Consider the following 19914-nt stretch of genomic DNA (forward strand, 5'->3'; position numbering starts at 1 on the left):
GGTTTCTGGCCTCAGCGCCATCCGTTTCCCTAGGAATTCTGTTGTACGTGGTGACTGGGTTGCAGTTTGTTCTGTGCTTCATGCACTTTGGGATTAAGTAGATTTTGTGTGCTGACCTTTTGCCTTCTCACTGCATTTCTGCAAAACAACAAGAAACCCAAGTTCTCAACTACTGACTTAACAAGTTGTATTAGAGAGGTTGCATGTGTGTCGTCAGTGAATACAGTCAAGTTAGTACCATTGTTAGCCTCCTCCCTGCTTGCCCCTCTTTGTTGGGGTATATGGGTCATGTATTGTGGGGTTAGCCTTTAGTTTGGGGTAGGAGGAAATGTCTCTGTGTGTCATGACCCAGCGTGTGGCTCTGACATTCTTTCCTCCCTCTCTTCCACAAACTTCCCTCAGACATGTTGGGCTCCTATTAGGTCTGCTTCAGTGTTGAGATCTTGGGAGCCTCTGTGTCTCTGGATATCTGGTTTTATGCACATTATTTTCTTAGCTAAAAATCTCTTTTGATCAATATTCAAATTTACTTGACAGGAGTGGTGGCATATGCCTTTAATCTCTGAACTCTGAAGGCTGAGGTAGGAGGATTCCAGAGAGTTTGAGACCAGCCTGGGGCCACAAAGTTCCAGGTCAGCCTGGGCTAGAGTGAAACCCTGCCTCCAGAGGGTGGGGGAAGTTCTCTCTGGTAGGTTTCTTTTAACTCAAGCAAAACTAAGCAAAGGCAGAGAACTCTCTCTTGAGGAAGATCTTGGAAGTATTAACTGGTTTGTTCCCATTCTCTTAATGTTCTTTGCCATTGGAATTGATACCACGTCAGTCTAAGTACTTGTGTTTGCTTTAGTTATGGGCACTGAATTAATTTGTATTTTTGTATCTCTTTTTTAAAAGATTTCAGGCACAATTTAGTTGTACATAAATCCCAAGTGCTGGGATTATAGGTAGGAACCACAACATCCTGTTACTATCAGAATTTCTGTCTTCAAGTGTTCATGTGTGTACACCTGAGTGTACATGTATGCTTAGATCCAATTAAGCTTATATTATACTTACATGAGGCAATTTATTTTACTTATATTTTTTCTCAATTTTTATTAACATTTTCCATGATTATAAAAAGTATCCCATGGTAATACCCTCCCCCCCAACTTTCCCCTTTGAAATTCCATTCTCCATTATATCTCTTCCCCATCTCAATCAGTCTCTCTTTTATTTTGATGTCATGGTCTTTTCCTCCTCTTATGATCGTCTTGTGTAGGTAGTGTCAGGCACTATGAGGTCATGGATATCCAGGCCATTTTATGTCCTATCCTTCCTTTGGCTCTTAAATTCTTTCCACCACCTCTTCTGCATTAGACCCTGACCTTGGAAGGTGTGATCAAGATGTTACTCAGTACTCCAGTCACTTCTTTCCAGCACTATGATACTTTGTGAGTCATCCCAAAGTCATTGCCATCTGAAAAGAGAAGTTTCTGTACCCAAAGTGAGAGTAGCATTAATATAAGGGTATAAATATTAAGAGAAATGCTTACTGGGCAGTTTGATAAGCATAGTATATACATTTTTCCAGACATCAGCAGATGTTACACCCCTAGGGCTCATGACTACCCCTGTTTTAAGTTTTCAGTATCAGGGATGTGTTTCCCCCATGGAGCAGGCCTCGAGTCCAGTTGGAGGGAAGTTGGTTTCCACCATGACAGACATGCCACTATTGCACCCTTTGGCTCATTTGGTCTGGTTGGCCAATTATAAGGCTTGCAGTGTCCACTGTTGAGCATCTTCACTGGTGGTATCTCTTTCTCCCATTGAACTGCATGTAGAATGGCTTCTTCCAGTTTTCTGTCAGCTGGTCTACATGGAGGAGGTTATTAGATCAGTTGTAGCAGGATTTCTCAGTGGCCTTGCAGATCAAGTGTGTGGAGTCTTCAACAATAGGGTCTTACCATCCATTCCTGGTGGGAAGCCAAGAGTACATGAGGCAATTTAAAACCAGAAGTTCTGTTTAGAACCAATTACTTTTAATTTAATAATTATTCTATTTTTAAAAAATAAATACATGTATATTTGAAGTTTATTAACATGATGTTATGGGGAGCATATAGATAGTGAAATGGTTACTATGGTGAAGCAGATTAACATATTTATCATTCTTAGTTATTTGGTGACAGGAATAGCTAAACTATAATTATTTTGCAAAAATCCTTAATATGATACAGTCTTATGAACTGTAGCCCTTATTTGACACATCATATTTCTGTATTTATTTATCCTGCATATTTTATATTTTTGTATCTTTCAACCTACATCTCCCTGTTTTCTGCTCATTCCCCACCACCCATAGTAACCAGTGTTCTGTCTGTCTTTATCAATTTTTCTTAGAAGTAATATCGTTCAGTATTTTTCTTACTGTGTCTGGCTTACTTTTCACAATACAATTACTTCAAGGTCTATCCATGTTGTAGTAAGTGGCAGAATCTTCTTAGTTTATGGCTGGATAATATGCAAGTGTCTACATATATGTGTTTGGGTATGTGTGTACATACATTTTCTTTATCTACTCAACCAATAGACACTTAGGTTCTTTCTATATCCTGGCTGTTGTGAATAAAGTTTCAATGAACTTGGGAGTGCAGATATCTTAGAGGAGGCAATTTAATGTTCGGGTTCTGAATGTTTCATTAGGAACCTCCATACTGTTTTCCGTAATGGCTATACTAATGCACATTCTTTTTTTTTTAATTTTTTATTTATTTATTTATTTTATTTTGAGAGCGACAGACACAGAGAGAAAGACAGATAGAGGGAGAGAGAGAGAATGGGCGCGCCAGGGCTTCCAGCCTCTGCAAACGAACTCCAGACGCGTGCACCCCCTTGTGCATCTGGCTAATGTGGGACCTGGGGAACCGAGCCTCGAACCGGGGTCCTTAGGCTTCACAGGCAAGCGCTTAACCGCTAAGCCATCTCTCCAGCCCACTAATGCACATTCTTATCAACAGGGCTCTATTCCTTTTGCTGTACCTCACTGCCAACAATTGTAAGCAAATGTTGCCTTTCTTTTTGATGAGATGTGAGGTAATATTTCATGGTGGTTTTGATTATAATTTCTTAATTAGTGATTATGAGTAAGTTTTCATATATGTGTTTGCCATTTTCATGTCATCTTTGTACTGGCTGAGATCCTTCGTCTTTTTTTGTGGGGGGGGGGGATGGTGGTAGTTTGAGGTAGGGTTTCACATGAGCACAGGCTGGCCTTGAACTCACAATGATTCTCCTACTTCTGCCTCTTGAGTGCTGGGATTATAGGCATGTGTCATCATACCTGGCCCTTTGTCTAGTTTTCAGTTGGGTTCTTTATTGTTCTGCTAGACATTTTGTTGCATTGTAAGAGTTCATTATGAATTTTGTATATGAGCCCCTTATCAGATCTATGATTTTAAACTATGTGCCCAGCACACAGGTTGGCTTGTCATTATGTTGGTTGTTGCCTTTGCTGGGCAGAAGCTTTTTAGTTTGATCCATCTCATTTATTCACTTTTGTGTTTGTCAACTGAGGTTTCCTTGTGATAGTCCAACATTCATGCGAGGAGCTTTCCTCCTACCTCACTGTTTGGCACTTTTTACTTCCTTGTTTTACATTTTGGTTTTACCTGATTTAAGTTAATATTTATATGTGGTATAATAGAAGCATCCATTGTTATTCTTTTGCATGTGAAAATTAAGTTTTCCTAGAACTTTTAAAATATATTCATATGCTAATTTTACTTTTCTCCATTCTTACTATTCTCAAGGAAGCTTACGCTATATAGACTAGGCTGATTTGAAGTCTTAATCCTTTTGCATGAGCCTCTTGAGTTCCCAGGATCATTTTATCTACATGATGTCCTAGTTGAAAGTCAGTTGGCTATATATACATCTTTACATATTTCCAGGCCCTCCACTTGTTCCATCAGTCTTTGTGTCTATTTTTATAACTATACTATACCACATGGTTTGGAGTACTATAGCTCTGTTATCATTGATGTATTTATTTATGGGTGTTGCTGTAGATCAAACCCAGAGCCTTGTACATGCTAGACAAAAGCTGTATCAGTGAATTACATTTCAAGCTCCTGCAATATAATGATAAATCAAAAAATATAATGCCTCCAACTTTATTTTTTCTCAGTATTGTTTTAATTATTTAGGAGATTTTCGTGGCTCTCTATGAATTTGAGAATGTGTTTCACTATTTCTTTTTTAAAATTTTATTTTATTTATTTATTTGAGAGAGAGAGAAAGGCAGATAGAAAGAGAGAACAGGTGTGTCAGGATCTCCAGCCACTGCAAACAAACTCCAAATGCATGCACCACCTTGTGCACCTGTCTTGTATGGGTCCTGGGGAATCAAACTTGAGTCCTTTGGCTTAGAAACTTTTTCTGTGAAGAATGTCATTGGAATTATTTTGTTTGTTTGCTACTGGTGGGTATTGAACCTACATCTTATATGTGCCAAGCAAGTTATTGCAGTCAGGTTCGCATTGCTGGTAGAAATCACCCAACAAAGAGCAGCTTGTGGGAAAAAAGAGTCTTATTTTGGCTTACAGGCTCGAGGGGGAAGCTCCATGATGGCAGGGGAAAACAATGGCATGAGCCAAGGGTGCACATCACCCCCTGGCCAACATAAGGTGAACCATAGCAACGGGAGAGTGTGACATACACTGGCATGGGGAAAGTGGCTATACCACCCATAATCCTGCCCCCAACAATATACTCCCTCCAGAAGGCATTAATTCCCAAATCTCCATCAGCTGGGAACCTAGCATTCAAAACAACTAAGTTTATGGGGAATCAAACCACCACACATGTGCTACTAAGCTACACCCATAGCCCCAAACAATGGAATTTTGATAGGGATTTTGTGAATCCCGCTTTGCTTTGAATGATATACCATTTTAAAGGAATATAATCATTTATGTAATGAAGGAAAGCTTTTCACAAAGGAGGGTATGCTTATAAAATATAAAATACTATCTTTAGTTTCATTTCTTTAGTTTCTTAGCCTTCCTCATGGTTTTTGGTTCAATGTGTCACTTACCAGTCCTCTACTCCCTGATCTCATAAGTTCTTGAGAAAATTTTCCCAGTATGTAATGCTGAATCACAGGTATGTTGGAGTTTGGTCTTGAAGGAAGGGAATGGAAAAGTACATCATGGTTAATTTCTGCTTTATAATTTAGTATGTTGCAGGTTGCTATTAATATATTTCTAGTATTTCAGTGGAGACATTCTTTTTTGGCACATAAAAACTGCTTTTTAAAGTACATATACTAATTTCTTCATGTATATATGTAAGCTCACATTTATATGTAGAAACATGGGAAATCTCCATAGAACTGAATAATTATGTCTATTCCCATGTATCTATGACAATGGGGTGATAATATTTTATGTAGTCCCCTCTTGACTTCAGCTTCAGCCATGTATAACAGAGGTTAAAAAATTGCTCTGAAATAACATTTTCATGACTCTAAATTACAGACTCAATTTTTATAAATGCATCCTTAGAAATGTGAGAGTCATATGAAAGGTAGCCCAGAGGTGGTTGAAAATTGTCCCCATGAAAATATAGGTTACAACTTAGTGTGGAATTTTGGAAAATGCAAAAAAGTAGCAGATCAATTTTACTTATTGAATGCAAGGTCAAACATAATTGACCTTGAACTATAACCAAATGTTCAGCACATTTCTTTCTTTTCAAGTTTAGATGACCTCCTCGTCAGGGGTTCATTGAAGCCCTTGACAAGTCTCCCTTGTAGTTAGCCTCTTATCTATTTCAATTTTCTTGATTAGGTTATCTTGAATCATTAGGGGTTTATTTATTTTAATAGACACTTATTGGATTCATGAAAAGAGAATTCAGTGACTAAGAAACAAGAGTGGAATTTTATCTGGCTCATTTCACACTTCAGAAGAGTCTCAACCAGCTGAAGAGAAATCCTTTCACAGTTACAAAAGTTTGTTTGGGGACTTTCTGTGCTTCCATTTAGAAAGCGAACTGTCTGTGGTTAATAATACGAATTTTCTTTTAAGACACTCAGAAAACATTTCCTTTTGGTTGCATATGCTGACATTTCTGTATTGAAGATGTGGGTGAGTAAATGGCCTGTTACATTTCTGCTGTAAGAAACTTGAGTCATTCTCCTGAGGAACTGTTCATTTGCTGACTTTTTCATTCATTAGAGTTCCTAGAGGGGCAGAAGGGAAGGACAGCTTCCTGTTTGGTAGTTTGGATCCACCAGCCAGCACTGTGTTGGGCACACCAAGGGAACAATGTCACTGATAAAGCCCTGCTTTGGAAAAACACATAACCCTAGTCACCAAGGGCAAAGCTAACCTCCTGATGGGTGTCAGAGCAAGCTTGTGTTTACTACTGTTTTGTAGTTGTTTGAGATTACTTAAACTGGGAAAATTTTCATGAATCTAGAACATTTTGAATTTTGTAAAGAATTTTTAAAACTAATTTTATTTGAAAGAGAGAGAATTGGTGCATGCTAAGGACTCTTGCTACTGCAAATGAACTCCAATTTCCAGTCAGATGTGCTACTTTGTGTGTCTGGAGTTTTGTGATACTATGTAGTTGAACCCAGGCTAAGCAGGCTTTGCAAGCATGCACCTTTAACTGCTGAGCCATCTCCCCAGCCTCCCGTTTTGCTTTTTTGAGACAGGTCCAAACTGGCCTCAGACTTGTGATTGATTATTCTTCCTCAGGATCCCCAGGGTTCTTATTACAGACATGCATCATGATGCCTGACTATGTATGTATGTATGTATGTATCTATGTATGTATGTATTTATGGAACTGGAGAAGTTGGAGCCCATACCCAGTGTCCTGGCATAGGAATAAGTAACTTTGTGTATAGTGACATTTCAGTACCACGGACAGGGACCCATTCTTCTCAGCTATGCCCCTCCGTCCCCCCATATCACTCAGTCATAAGGTTTAGAAGTTAGATTTAAAGTCATATTTGATGGGTTCCAATCTCAAACTAGGTCTTATTAATATTTTTCAAATGGCCCTCTGGTAATTGAACCTTCTCAGGCTTTGGCAATTTTTTAAAAGTGAAGTAGATACTGCTATTTTCCATTCATTTTAGTCTGGGGGAGCCTTAAAAACCCCCATATGAGGGGTTGGAGAGATGGCTTAGCAGTTAAAGCACTTGCCTGTGCAGCCTAAGGACCCAGGTTTAATTCTGCAATACCCACATAAGCCAGATACACATGGTGGCACATGCACTTGGAATTTGTTTGCAGTGGCTAGAGGACGTATTACCCCCTCAAATAAACAAAATAATTTTTAAGGCCCATATGAGAAACACCAGCAGCTCGCACCAGTAGACAAAGAAAATGGCTAAAATAATAAACACAGATTGTTAAATGACAGGTATAGTTTGATATTTATGATATATGCCATTTCCTTTTAAATTGAAAACTCTCAGAGCCTGGAGTTTGTGCAGTATGCACCTTACTACTACCAGGGCATTGTGAGTCTTGGTTAACACCCAACAACACATTTTCGCTGTGAACAGGAATGATATCTAGGCAAAGTGGTGTTGTTGACCTTACAGTACTCTCTTTCCTTCAAAGACTTGCTGTTAAACAGAGAAAAAAAAATGAGGAAAGAAAACAAGAAAAGTTAATTCTTTGTTATAACAGTAAAATGCCTTCAGTGGTTTTTAGACTTGTAGAATTAAGGTAAGATGTGCATTAGAGATGAGGAAGGAAACCTTTAGAACACACTGACAAGATTGCTTCTGGGAATTAGTACCCCTCTTGAACAATAACTAAAATTGAACTACAAACATTCCTCTAGATTTTGGCAATTTTATTTCAATCTTGCAAGCATCTACAAAGCAGCTAGTCAGTGTAAGGAGCCATACTGTGTTCTGAAAAGGCTAGACCAAGAGGATGGAGGTACAGAGATGCCCACCCTTCACAGTAACAGCCAGCACACGATGAGGGTGTTCAGAGGGCTTGAGGCTTGTGTAGGAGTGAGCAACCAGTTCTCACAATAGAACCTTGAAGTACAGCATTGCATGACATCAAAGGTTTGGAGAGGAGACATTCCAGCCAAGAGAGTAACATAGCAAAGTGTGGAGGTGGGAGGTGGGAGTATACATCTCTGGGGACTGAATAATTTACCATGGTGGGAGACTTAAGGCCAACACAGGAATTTATGAGATATGAAATCATAAAGGGAAGTGGGAAAGACTGTGGTTCTTATTGTGCCTTCTTCTCTCCTAATGCTCTTGAATTGTGAACTCAAGTTTGCCTTCTCCATGTGACACGTCAATCAGAAGATTGGTTTACTAAAGATAAATGATGAAATCATTTATCTTCTAAATATAATTAGTGGCACATTTCTTTAAGTACTAAGTCCTAGTACATTTACAACATAATTTGCTTTGTAAATTTAGGTTGGCATGCAACTTCCAGGGACATGTGAGTTGTAACCAAGCTCTATCTTGACTACTATGAATGTTGCCTCACCTGTAGAGTGGGAAAGGATGGTCACAGGTCTTTTCTACCGAAGGAAATGTGCTGAACAGGCTGATGAGATGACTGGGATGGGATACTAATACATATTATTTGTTTATGCTTGGAATGTTCTAAAACTTGATTGCAAGAAAGCAGTATTTGGGCTTATGTTCCTTCTCTCAGTGGGATCATTGCATTGAGACTGCATGTGTATTTTCCTTGGTAGGTGATTACTGAAAATTTTAAAACTACCTATTGTAAACTAATTAAAATATTGTAAATTTGGGCCGGAGAGATGGCTTAGCGGTTAAGCACTTGCCTGTGAAGCCTAAGGACCCCGGTTCGAGGCTCGATTCCCCGGGTCCCACATTAGCCAGATGCACAAGGGGGCGCACGCGTCTGGAGTTCGTTTGCAGAGGCTGGAAGCCCTGGCGCGCCCATTCTCTCTCTCTCCCTCTATCTGTCTCTCTGTGTCTGTCACTCTCAAATAAAATAAAAAACTATTAAAAAAAATATTGTAAATTTCACACACAGCTCATTGCAATATACTGTCTGTCTCTTACCTTGCTCCCCGTGATGTTGACACCACAGACCATCATAAGACAATTATTGATAATAGTATAATTACCAAAGTCAGGAAATTAACATTTCAATAATAGAAACCTATTCTAGTTTCTTTAGCTTTTCTACCAATGTCCACTTTTTTGTGTGTGTGTGCAAGGATCTAATTGATAAATTTCCTTATTCTTTAGTCTGTGTTTTCCCCAAGTCATGTCTTTTCTTTTGTGGCCTTGCTGCTTTTGAAGAGAAAAAGACCCTCTCATTTTGAGTTTGTCTGCTCATTGTTCATGATGTGACTGAATTTATGCATTTGGGGCAAGACTTTCTCAGTTAGGGTGTCATGTCCTTTGTAGTGCATTGTATCATGGCATTCATGCATTCATTATGTCATCACCAGCAATGTTGATCTTGACCAGTTGGTCAAAGTCATTGCCTCTTTGTCTTTTTAGATCCTGAGACAGATAACCCACTACCAGCTACTTATGACTTGAGAGCAAGGCGACAGATTAAGGAGAATGGACTAGGGCAGAAATTGGAGACTATGTTTTTTAAGGTCCTCCTTTTAATTAAACATCTAGAAACTCCAACAGAACAGCCACTTACCTAAAGTTCACCCAGTTGTTAATGTCAAAGCTAAGCTTGACAGTGAAGTCTGGAGGCTGTAAGTTTGAATACTGTCCCCTTTTGAGCTGTGCTGAAACACTTGACACTCATTACATCCTAGGTTTACCACCCTGTAAGAGCTAAACTGACTGCATGCATATTCAGTCAATCTCTAGTCAGAGCTTAGAGTCAGACTAAGAGAGAAGTCACAGAGAGGCATGTAGCCACAGAGCCGGCCAAGGTTGGAAATCAGCAAACTTCTGTATCAATGTTTCTGAAATGAAAATAATTCTCTGAGAATGCTGCACATAACACATAGGGAACAACAACAAAAACCCTATTTGAGATTTTTAACAGAAAAAGGAGATTTGTTTATTAATTATTCATGAGTTCCCATTGAACATGCACGACAGAAACACTGCTATTCAATAGAGAATACTGTCATCTGTCACTGTTTTATTTGACATTTACACTTTTTTTTTTTTTGCCTGATACTGCAAAACTTTCTTGGATGGCATGCAAAAATTATAAAAATGAAAAAAAAAATCCCAATGTGGGGACCCCTTTTCTCTTCTGTGATGGGTTCACTTACAATTACACACATATGTGTTCATGCAACAGCGTGTCACTTCCTTACACATCCATTAGCCATCAAACAAGCTACTAAGAGGCCCTACTGAGGAAACAGAGATAAGCATCCCAAATGGGCTGGGAGAAAGATGGTGTGAAATAAAAAGATGATGGGAGAGATGGGCCATGAGGTGGAAGAAGAGATCTAACGATCGGCACATAAATGTGTGGGGTGAGTGAGTGAGTGAGAGTGAGGAGAAGGCAAAGCATGGCTGCCGTGAAGAGAACTGGCAAAACATGCATCGCCATTTCAGATACAAAATAAATATTTATAAATGGCATCACAGGAGCTCTACTAGCAGGGAATATAAGCATTTGGTAGAAGAGCAAGCTGGAGCCAGGAGTACCTTGCGATTTTATGTTCCTATAAGGCTCTTGACAATCTTTCTGCTCTGTAGGTTAGTTATTATTTATAAAAATCACAGAACCAGCTGATACATTCATAAGCTAATTATTGAAGCAGCTGGGTACACATGGTGCAATATGTCCAAGGCTGTGAAGTATCACAGATTTCTTGGGGCCTGCTGTGGTGGGGGTGCGCTGTTGAAGGCTCCATCCCTTAATCTGATCAGCCAAGCAAACACTTTGTGGGGAAACTAGATTAATAACCCTCTAAATACCATGAACGTGCTTCATCTTCAAAATCGGGTTCCCTTAAACATGCTATTAGTTCAGCCATGAGGGATTTGAGGAAGTTCTCTGCTGCCCTAAGAACAGGGTCTTGTTGGCTACTTCCCTATGCCAGAAATTAATTTGGTTTGTTTATGTCTGCACACATGATCACACTTGTGTCTAATCCGCTCCCTAATAGCTTCAAGGTCAAGACCTTGCATGTCACTGGGCAAATTGAGCACTATACTTCTTAAAGACTGATGGCAGACAGCACAGTCCGTAACGAGGCCCATAGTGTTGTTCTAAGTGATTGTAATGAGTGCAGATTATAACAGTGCATATAAATCAAATGTGGCGATGAATGTTGTGCGAGACATTCCAAGTGTCATAAGTGGAGATACCACTCAGCTGTCACCTGTCTCCTTTCAAGCTGCGGCTTCCCACAATGCAGTTCATCCCTTAAGCAGAACAGCAGGTGCTGTCTTCCTTCAGGTCTGGCTATCTCAGAACTTCATCTTTTAACAGATGTAGGTTTTTGTTTTTATTTTCCATCCAGTGATTGGTCTCCATGCTTTTGCCTCCCCTGGGAGATGTTAAACATACCTGTTTGAAACATTTGAAAGAGTTCAGTTGGAGACTAATTCAGATCTGTGAAAAGACAGAGAAATGGGAGCTTATTTTTTCCACAGATGGCTTATTTTCCATTTCACGAATTCTTTCCTTTGTATAAAGAAACCCTTGAGGGCACACTTTGGGACTAGGAGATTTTTATTAAAATATTATTCACTTCCTCATAGGGACAAAAAAATTTATCTTCGATTTTTCATATGCATGATGCCTTGAAAATTAACTATTAACTGTCTCTTAATTGATTGAGAAAAAAAGCTAAGAAAATACTTGGGAAAAAATTTCTAAGCAAATGATAAGATTTCTTGTTTTCATTCTTCCTAACCCTCTAACTCTCCCAAGCTCCCAGTTTATTGCAAGAAAAGATCAGGTCCGCGCAAATGTGGCCTCTCACTTGTAAAAACAAGGCAGTGTTGTGTTACAGATTAGTTTATCAATCCCTAGTGGCTTCACAGTTCAGTGCCTACAGCTGCTGCAGATGGGCCTGGGTTTTTGTCTCTTCGCGGTGCTGCAGCCGGCAGTTGAAGGAGAAAATGGAATGATCAGGTTATTAACATGGAGGCCGTGAGGAAGAGGCTGCACAATGAGAACAGCTGGTGTTGCTGTCTTGGCTGATGCAGCGGAGATAATCAAATCTTGCCTTTTTTTTTTGGGTAAAGGCAGAAGACACAGTGGAGAGTTAGACAAACAACAGCTTATGATATTATATGGGGCTTTTATGATGCATGTCAGGAGCTTTCATTGGCTTACAAGTTACAATATAGAATTTGTGGAGGTTTAGGGTGTATCTTTTCACAAAGTCAGTTGTGTTTATGTACCTTTTAGGAAAAATTTCAACTTTTTGCAAGAGACATAATGTGGGACAGTTCTTGTTTTTAAAATTAGTGATGTAGCTTGGAAATGATGGGTTAGAAAGCTACTGGGTAAAATATTTTGACATGTGTCAGTGAGCGATGTTGACAGCATCCCCTGTATTATTTTCATAGAATCCACCATTATTTGCATTGCATTTTCTTTCTCATGCAGTTGCAAGAGAGAGAACATCCGGATGCCAGAGTTGGGAAGCAGACAATTGCAGGTGTGACCACACCAACTGCCTACCTTCCTGCAGGTGTGGCTGTGGTGGGGAGGTGATCATTAGGAGGGCTTTGAGCCCAGGCCATTCAGAGATGGATACATTTGTGTTCCATTCTAGCAGACTATTGGCTGTATTTTGCTGGGTAACTAATCATAAGAATATTTCCTCCCTGGAGAATTCAGTGCTATTTCCACATAGACATTGTTCTCCAGGAATTTGTCCTCTCATAATACATATTTTTGTTATTTTGTTTTGCTTTAATTCTCTTAGGACTCTAACCAATTGGATAATTTGTAAAAAAAAAAAAAGTAATATAGTTTAGGCATGCAAATTCCTTGTTTTTGAGAAATAAGCAACTAATCTTGCTTGTGTAGCTAGGTTTAAAAATAACAAAAGATCATCAAGAATATATTCTGTATCAGATTGTTCCAGTAGCTGGTTAGGTTGGTGGGAACAATTTTGACACAGAAACATGATCAAGGGAGATACATTACTGGGCACCCCTATAGCTGTTCTGCACCCTGCAGGCTAATTTAGTGACCTCTTCTCTCCAGGGCTGGCTCTGCGAACTGCTCCGCTGGAAGGAGAACCCAAGTCCAGAAAATCGCACCTTGTGGGAGAACCTCTGTACCATCCGCCGCTTCCTGAACCTGCCCCAGCATGAGAGAGATGTCATCTATGAGGAGGAATCACGACATCACCACAGTGAGCGCATGCAGCATGTGGTCCAACTCCCTCCTGAGCCAGTACAGGTCAGTGTTCTTCCTCGCACCTGTCTCAGCAGGGCTTCCGGTGCCAGCTGAGGTTAGAGGGACACACCTCACCACCTCCCTTAGGAGGGTTCATTCCATGTACATAGGGACAGAGGATTCTGTTGTCACAGTGGACACTAGGTATGTGTTTACCCCCAGAGAAACGTGTCAAAGAAGTCCAGTGCTGACGGCAGTGGCTGTCATGGTAGCATGATTTTTTGTGAGGTTGCGAAGCCAGAGCACTCACAGAGGATGAAATCTCCTCACCAGATAAAACATTCTGAAGTCATTTTTGATCTAAAGCTCTTCAGGGTGTGTTTGATCGGCAGGGAGTAGGAAAAGAAACAGCCTCATGACCTGAGGAATATCTTTGAACTCCACAGAATCCTTGAGAGACAATGTAAAAGGTTCTCAGAGTTTTAAGATCAGTTTCTGCTGTCTTTGCTTTTCTCTTGTTGAGATCCACCATTGTTTGGGTGACACACTTTGTTGGCTTAGTTTTGTTAATTTCATTGAAACAAATAGTGTTTCTTTCTGAAAGTAATTGTGTTTTCTGACTCTGTTTGTAGTCTAAAATCAGCTACTTTTAGTAAATCTTAACTAGGGTTTCTATAATTTTCTATATTTTTTACCTTTGAATTGTTTTTGTCCTGCTGCCCAATAGCATGAATCTCACCTGGCACCAATCCATTAAATATTTTCTTCTCTGGAAGAAGAGGAAGGCTGAGCAAAGACTGCATGTGCATGTATTACTTATGTCAACTATGGAAGAGAGCCAGGTGTGGTAGCACACGCCTTTAATCCCAGCACTCAGGAGGCAGAGGTAGGAGGAGCACCATGAGTTCGAGGCTACCCTGAGACTACAATAGTGAATTCCAGGTCAACCTGGACTAGAGCGAGCGAAACCCTACCTAAAAAAAAAAAAAAAAAAAAAAAGGAAGAGAAAGGGAAGATGAAGAGAGTACAGTGTGGCTTATGATAAAAACATACCAGGAGAGACAGTAAAGTGTACAAGGGTGCAGTGGTTTTGACACTTTAAGATTTGGAGAACCCAATACAGCTTACCAAAGTTTTATTTTAGAGAACACATTACTGTGAAAGCATCAAGAGATGCTCCCATTTATTTATTTATTATCAACATCATTTCACAGCACATACTAGCATAGCCTCAGTAAAGATCATATCAACTATGTAAATTCAACCAAATGAAAAACCTGCGACTTCTTCCTTCTTGTCCAAGTATGTATTTTGAACCAACACCACACCAAAGACTTCCATTGGAACTACACATTAACAATGAAGTTAGAAACTTACAGCTTCTTTTTTTTTTTTTTTTTTAAGGCCAAAAAGCTGGCCTCAGACTTGAGATCCTCTTATCTCTGTGTTCCTAGTGATGGGATTACAGTCATGGACCATCATACTTGGCTTCGTGGAAACAGAGAACTTTGATATAAGTGTGTGAAGACAATGGAGGACTGGCCCTTTCATTTGGGTCATAGTTCCCATGCCATGTCTGCCTTGGCTATTTGTCTAGAAATGATCATTGTTTAGGTTGATGAAAGAATATTGAACAGTATTTTTTCTTAGAGTTGACTATTTGGGGCAAAATAAATCACAGAATCAGGTAGTCAGTTGCTTTAATTTTTGCTCTCTTTTGTGTGTGTTAACATGTCAGAACTAGAGTGTGCTGACACTTTTTAATGGGTAAGCAAAAGTTAGCATTTTCAGTTTTTAGCATTTTGTGTGTGCTAACATTGACTTCTGATATTGCTAACAAATTCACTTAACTTTAAAAGTTTATTCTTGGGCTGAAGAGATGGCTTAGCAGTTAAGGCATTTGCCTGCAAAGCCAAAGGATCCTGATTTGACTATCTAGGACCCACATAAGCCAGATGCACAAATGGATGCATGCATCTGGGGTTCCTTTGCAGTGGCTTGAGGCCCTTGCATGCCCATTCTCTCTTTCTTCTCTCTCAAATAGCTAACTAAATAAATAAATAAAATTAATAAAAAGGTTTATTCTTACCACTCATATCTTTTATTTGTTTGTTTTTGTTTTTGTTTTTGAGGTAGGGTCTCACTCTAGCTCATGTTAACCTGGAATTCACTATGTAGTCTCAGGGTGGCCTCAGACTCAAGGTGATCCTCCTACCTCTGCTTGCCAAGTGCTGGGATTAAAGGGGTGCGCCACCATGCCTAGCTTGCCACTCAGATCTTAAAGAGTTTACAACTAAGGCAAATTTATTCTGCATTGAATTTGCCCTAGCCACTGACCTTATGAAACATCAGTTCATTACAAGTGTGTTGACACTGTGCCTATGTCTGAGTGGCACTGCTTTCCTGAATTTATGTTTTTTCAGCAAAATACAGAGCTGTAAATTAATTATTTATTATAGTCATAATATGACAAATGAAGAAAAATAACTAGAACCAGCCTGCATACAGTTGGTACAGTCTGACTGGTAGAAGACTGATTTGAAAGATGCTAAGACACTAAGACATTGTCTTAAGACAAGTCGTTGCATTCAGGGCAGGAACTACCTTGTGTCCTGTGTCAGTTAGAATTTTAAAAAGATATATTTGCTTACACTGTTTTAGGAATTTTCAAATTCATCTGAACAGTGATATTAGGTTGGCAATGTTTCATTTTGTCTAATTAGGTAGGAAATGTGCCATCACTAAATCATTAAGAATAAGTGAAATCAGGGATGATTAAGGACTGCTCATATATGCAGCATAATAAAAACCAGAGAAGTCCTTCCCTCTGTGGAAACAGAAGAATTCCACTTATTTGTCATTAGGTAATTCATATATGCTCTTCCCCAATTTTTCACAAATGGTGAAGATATCAGGAAGTGGTTTTTGATTAGTCTTCTAACCTGGGACCCTGCAGATTTACAAGATCAAAGTAGTTGTTGCCTGTCACCTTCCTCATTTGGTGCTTTCTGTGACATGTCCTCTAGAGTCATAACCTCTCTTGTAACACGAGAGAGGAGACTTTTCTTGCCAATTGTTTGCAAATAGAGTTAAAAAATGACTCATCGATATTGGTTGTAGATGTATTTTTTCTAAGCCCACATAAGGTTTAAAATGTTAAGCCCACAGAAATTTTTTTTAAAAATTTATATTCAAGCCAGAAAATCAGAAGACATGATCCACCAAGTTCAGGAGTCCCATTTGGCGAAAACAATACCCTTCTGACTGAGCATGCACACACCATCCTGCCACCCAGGCCCCCATCAGCCACACCCCATGTATATGCACACACACCAGGTTCACACCATTGATTTAGCCTTTGCACATCTCAGCCACTTTGCCTGTATAAGATCTCCTGGCCCTTGTGGTTTTATTTCCACATCTAAAGGTACCATAGCAAATCTACAAGCACATTTTCCTATGGCTCTAATTTTTAACATACCATTTATTTTTATAATATAAATATATTTTATAATAACGTGTAAGCCTTTTGATTTCTTACTTATAAGTGCATCTTTGATGATGGTTCACCTCAGAGATGGAGCAAGGTTAAGAGTACATTCCTTTGGCTTGGGGCCATGTAGGCATGTTGTCGGCCCCAGACTTGGTTATGTTGGAAGAACAATACTTCTGGAATTCAGATGTACCCATTGAATGTACAGCTCCTAAGTATGATTGAGTTGTCTGGATTCTTCAGGATTCTTTTTGCTATTCCAAATCTCTTCAGTAGCACTAGTTAAGCCCGTTGAGAAGAAACTGGTTTCTTGGCTCTGAACACACTTTGTAAACCAAATCCATGCCCACCCTGGATCCATCTTGAGGGTGGTATTGCCCCAGTGTGTGAACACTGGATCTTTGGTAGCATAAGGATCCTAAATCTACAGTAGCTTCTGATCCTCCAATGGGATGAAGTAAAGAAAGATTTATTAAGCATACCTCTGACATAAAATTTTATGAAGAAGGGAGATGATTTGGGAAACAAATCATAAAACTCTACCTTGGAGAGTTGATAATTGGGGAAAAGGTGAGAAATACTGTGTTTCTAGTGCAAATATAGGTAGCAGAGGGAAGATCAGGAGAGGTGAAACATGGTAAGGCAAATTAAGCCAAACCAAAACATCTCATGAAAAAAAAATGAAATAACTGCTATTTTTCACTCTAAAAGGTTGGGAACAAAGTTATTTTTTGTGGTTGTAGTGATTTTTCCCGCACATGGTTATTATGACCTGAAGCCATATAGTGGATGGATATCCTCAGCTTAGAATCAAAAACTAGTTATGTCAGGGTATTCATTATTACCAACTTCACTTTACAATTGGAAAAACTGGAGCAGCCACCGAGCCTTGCCTGGAGCCAGGATCACCAGCTGAATGAAAACACAGGCATTTTTGGCATCCAGTCTTTCCCTGACCACACTTCCCTTTGAATGCAGGAAGAAGAAAGGACATTGCTCATGGTATGCCAGGGTCCCAAGCAGACTTGATTGGGGGAGCATTTGCCAAATTGTTCGGGTCTGCATAGTCTGCTCTATTGCCTCTCTGTGTTTCCACCACAGTGTTTCCATGGCTTATTTTGTAAGTTCAGGAATTTTGAGCAGCTGCTGTGTGGTTTCCTGACAAGCGCTTGTTTTAAAATTCCATGCCGTATGTTGGAGAAGAATGTGAGACCTGGTGGTGACAGCCGCACACCAGCATTGTACCTTCACTCATCTGGACTGAGGCTCAGGGAATTCTGTGAATTTTCTAAGCCACAAACTTCCTGTCATTGGTTTCTACCAATGGCTCTCAACCAGGGTAATTTTGTCTCCCATAGGACACTTGGGAGTATCTGGAAATATTTTGGTTATTATACTTTGAAGTATTACTAGTGTCTATGAGGTAGATGCTTCAAAATAGCCAGTAATATGTAAGAGAAACCTCCAGACAGAGACTTGTGACAATGGAGTCACAAAGTCCTATTTAAAAAGGTGGGTTCACCTACAAAGCCAAAGGTCCCAGGTTCAATTCCCCAGCACCCACATAACCCAGATGCACAAGAAGGCACATGTGTCTGGAGTTTGTTTGCAGTGGCTGGAGGCCCTGGCACACCCATTCTCTTTCTCTCCCTCTTTCTCTGTCAAATAAATAAAAAAATAAAATATTTAAAACATTTTATTTATTAATTTGTCTGTTTGTTTATTTAAGGGGGGAGGGAAATAAATAGAGAATGGGCACACTAGGGCCTCTAGCCACTGCAAACAAACTACAGATTCATGTGCCACCTTGTGCATCTGGCTTTACATGGATACTGGGGAATTGAACCTTGGGCCCTTAGGCATTGGAGGCAAGTGCCTTAACCAGTGAGCTATCTCTCCAGCTCACAAAGTGCTTGAATAGACACATATTTGTGGCATAACATTGCAGGATATAAACTCATATTCAGGGTTAATTCTGAGTTCTTCCCTGAATGAAGTCCAGTATTAAACTTAACAGTCCTTCTCCTCATCCTCATCCATGCCTTTCTTTTCTCCCACTATCCTCTTCCTTTGTCCTTCTTCTCTGGTTAGCATCTGGACTTTTTGAGAATGAGGCTCTCCAAATGTGAGATCTACAGAAGTTTTATCATCTTGACTCACTGAGAAACCAAGAGTGATTGGTTTTTATCTGCTTTCATGGATGAGAAACTCAAGTTTGAAGAAGTTATGTCACTTGCTCCCAGTGAGAATTTAAATCCATGTCTGTTTACCCTTCCCAGGCTGACTTCTTTGTGTGTTGGAAAGCCATCTAAATTGTACCAGCAGCATCTCCTGAACACTTACTGCTAGCTGTTCACTGCTTTACACAGCTGCTTTCATATGTGTTTTCTTTTTATTTTGTTTTGTTTTGTTTTTGTTTTTCAAGGTAGAGTCTCACTCTAGCTCAGGCTGACCTGGAATTAACTATGTAGTCTCAGGGTGGCCTTGAACTCACAGCGATCCTCCTACCTCTGCCTCCCGAGTGCTGGGATTAAAGGCGTGCGCCACCACGCCCAGCTTGTGTTTTCTTTTTAGTCATTCTGCTGAATTGGTTTAGTTTTGTGAGCTTCTGAGTTTTATAGGACATGTCATGCAGCGAAATCTATAATTCAGTGGTGTGATGTTAAAGATCTGAAATGACTAAAGTTTCTACTTGTTATCAACTGCTTTTGAGACAACTGAAGAATCTGTCTCTTGTTGCTAAGGCTTAAGAGCACCTAAAAAAAAAACAAATCTACCTTTCTACACTGAGCACTTAATCCCACTTTTCCACTCCAGTTCTACCCACCATGTTTTGATTTATGAATTTGCTTCTGAAGGAACAGCTTCTAGGAAAATAAATCAATAAGCCAATTAATTAATTAAGGATGTTTTCAAATTCTCTAACCAGGTTACCAGATTTTTTTCCACCTTGGATTCATTCCAAGCTCTTATGCAAAACCTGCTGTTTGAATGTGGCTCCAGCTTTGTAACCTCAACCTATTGCTGAGGAGAGACCACATGATCTCTGGCCACATTTGATGAAAGGCGAGAGCAGCTGGATGAAAAGAATCTGGCTTTCACCTGGTC

The 19914-nt window shown here is 39.6% G+C and overlaps 1 protein-coding gene across 5 annotated transcripts in view; it reads left to right on the forward strand.

Annotated features, from left to right (window-relative positions):
- Satb2 (SATB homeobox 2) overlaps window positions 1-19914 on the forward strand; it is a 206846-nt gene that overhangs the window by 155015 nt on the left and 31917 nt on the right. For all 5 annotated transcript variants that reach the window (XM_004653597.2, XM_045148526.1, XM_004653598.2 and 2 more), the window contains one exon: window positions 13179-13376. In XM_004653597.2, coding sequence (XP_004653654.1) covers window positions 13179-13376 — 198 coding nt within the window. The remainder of the gene's footprint in view (window positions 1-13178; window positions 13377-19914) is intronic.

This window comes from Jaculus jaculus, chromosome 4, assembly GCF_020740685.1.
Source record: "Jaculus jaculus isolate mJacJac1 chromosome 4, mJacJac1.mat.Y.cur, whole genome shotgun sequence".
Lineage (NCBI taxonomy): Eukaryota > Metazoa > Chordata > Mammalia > Rodentia > Dipodidae > Jaculus > Jaculus jaculus.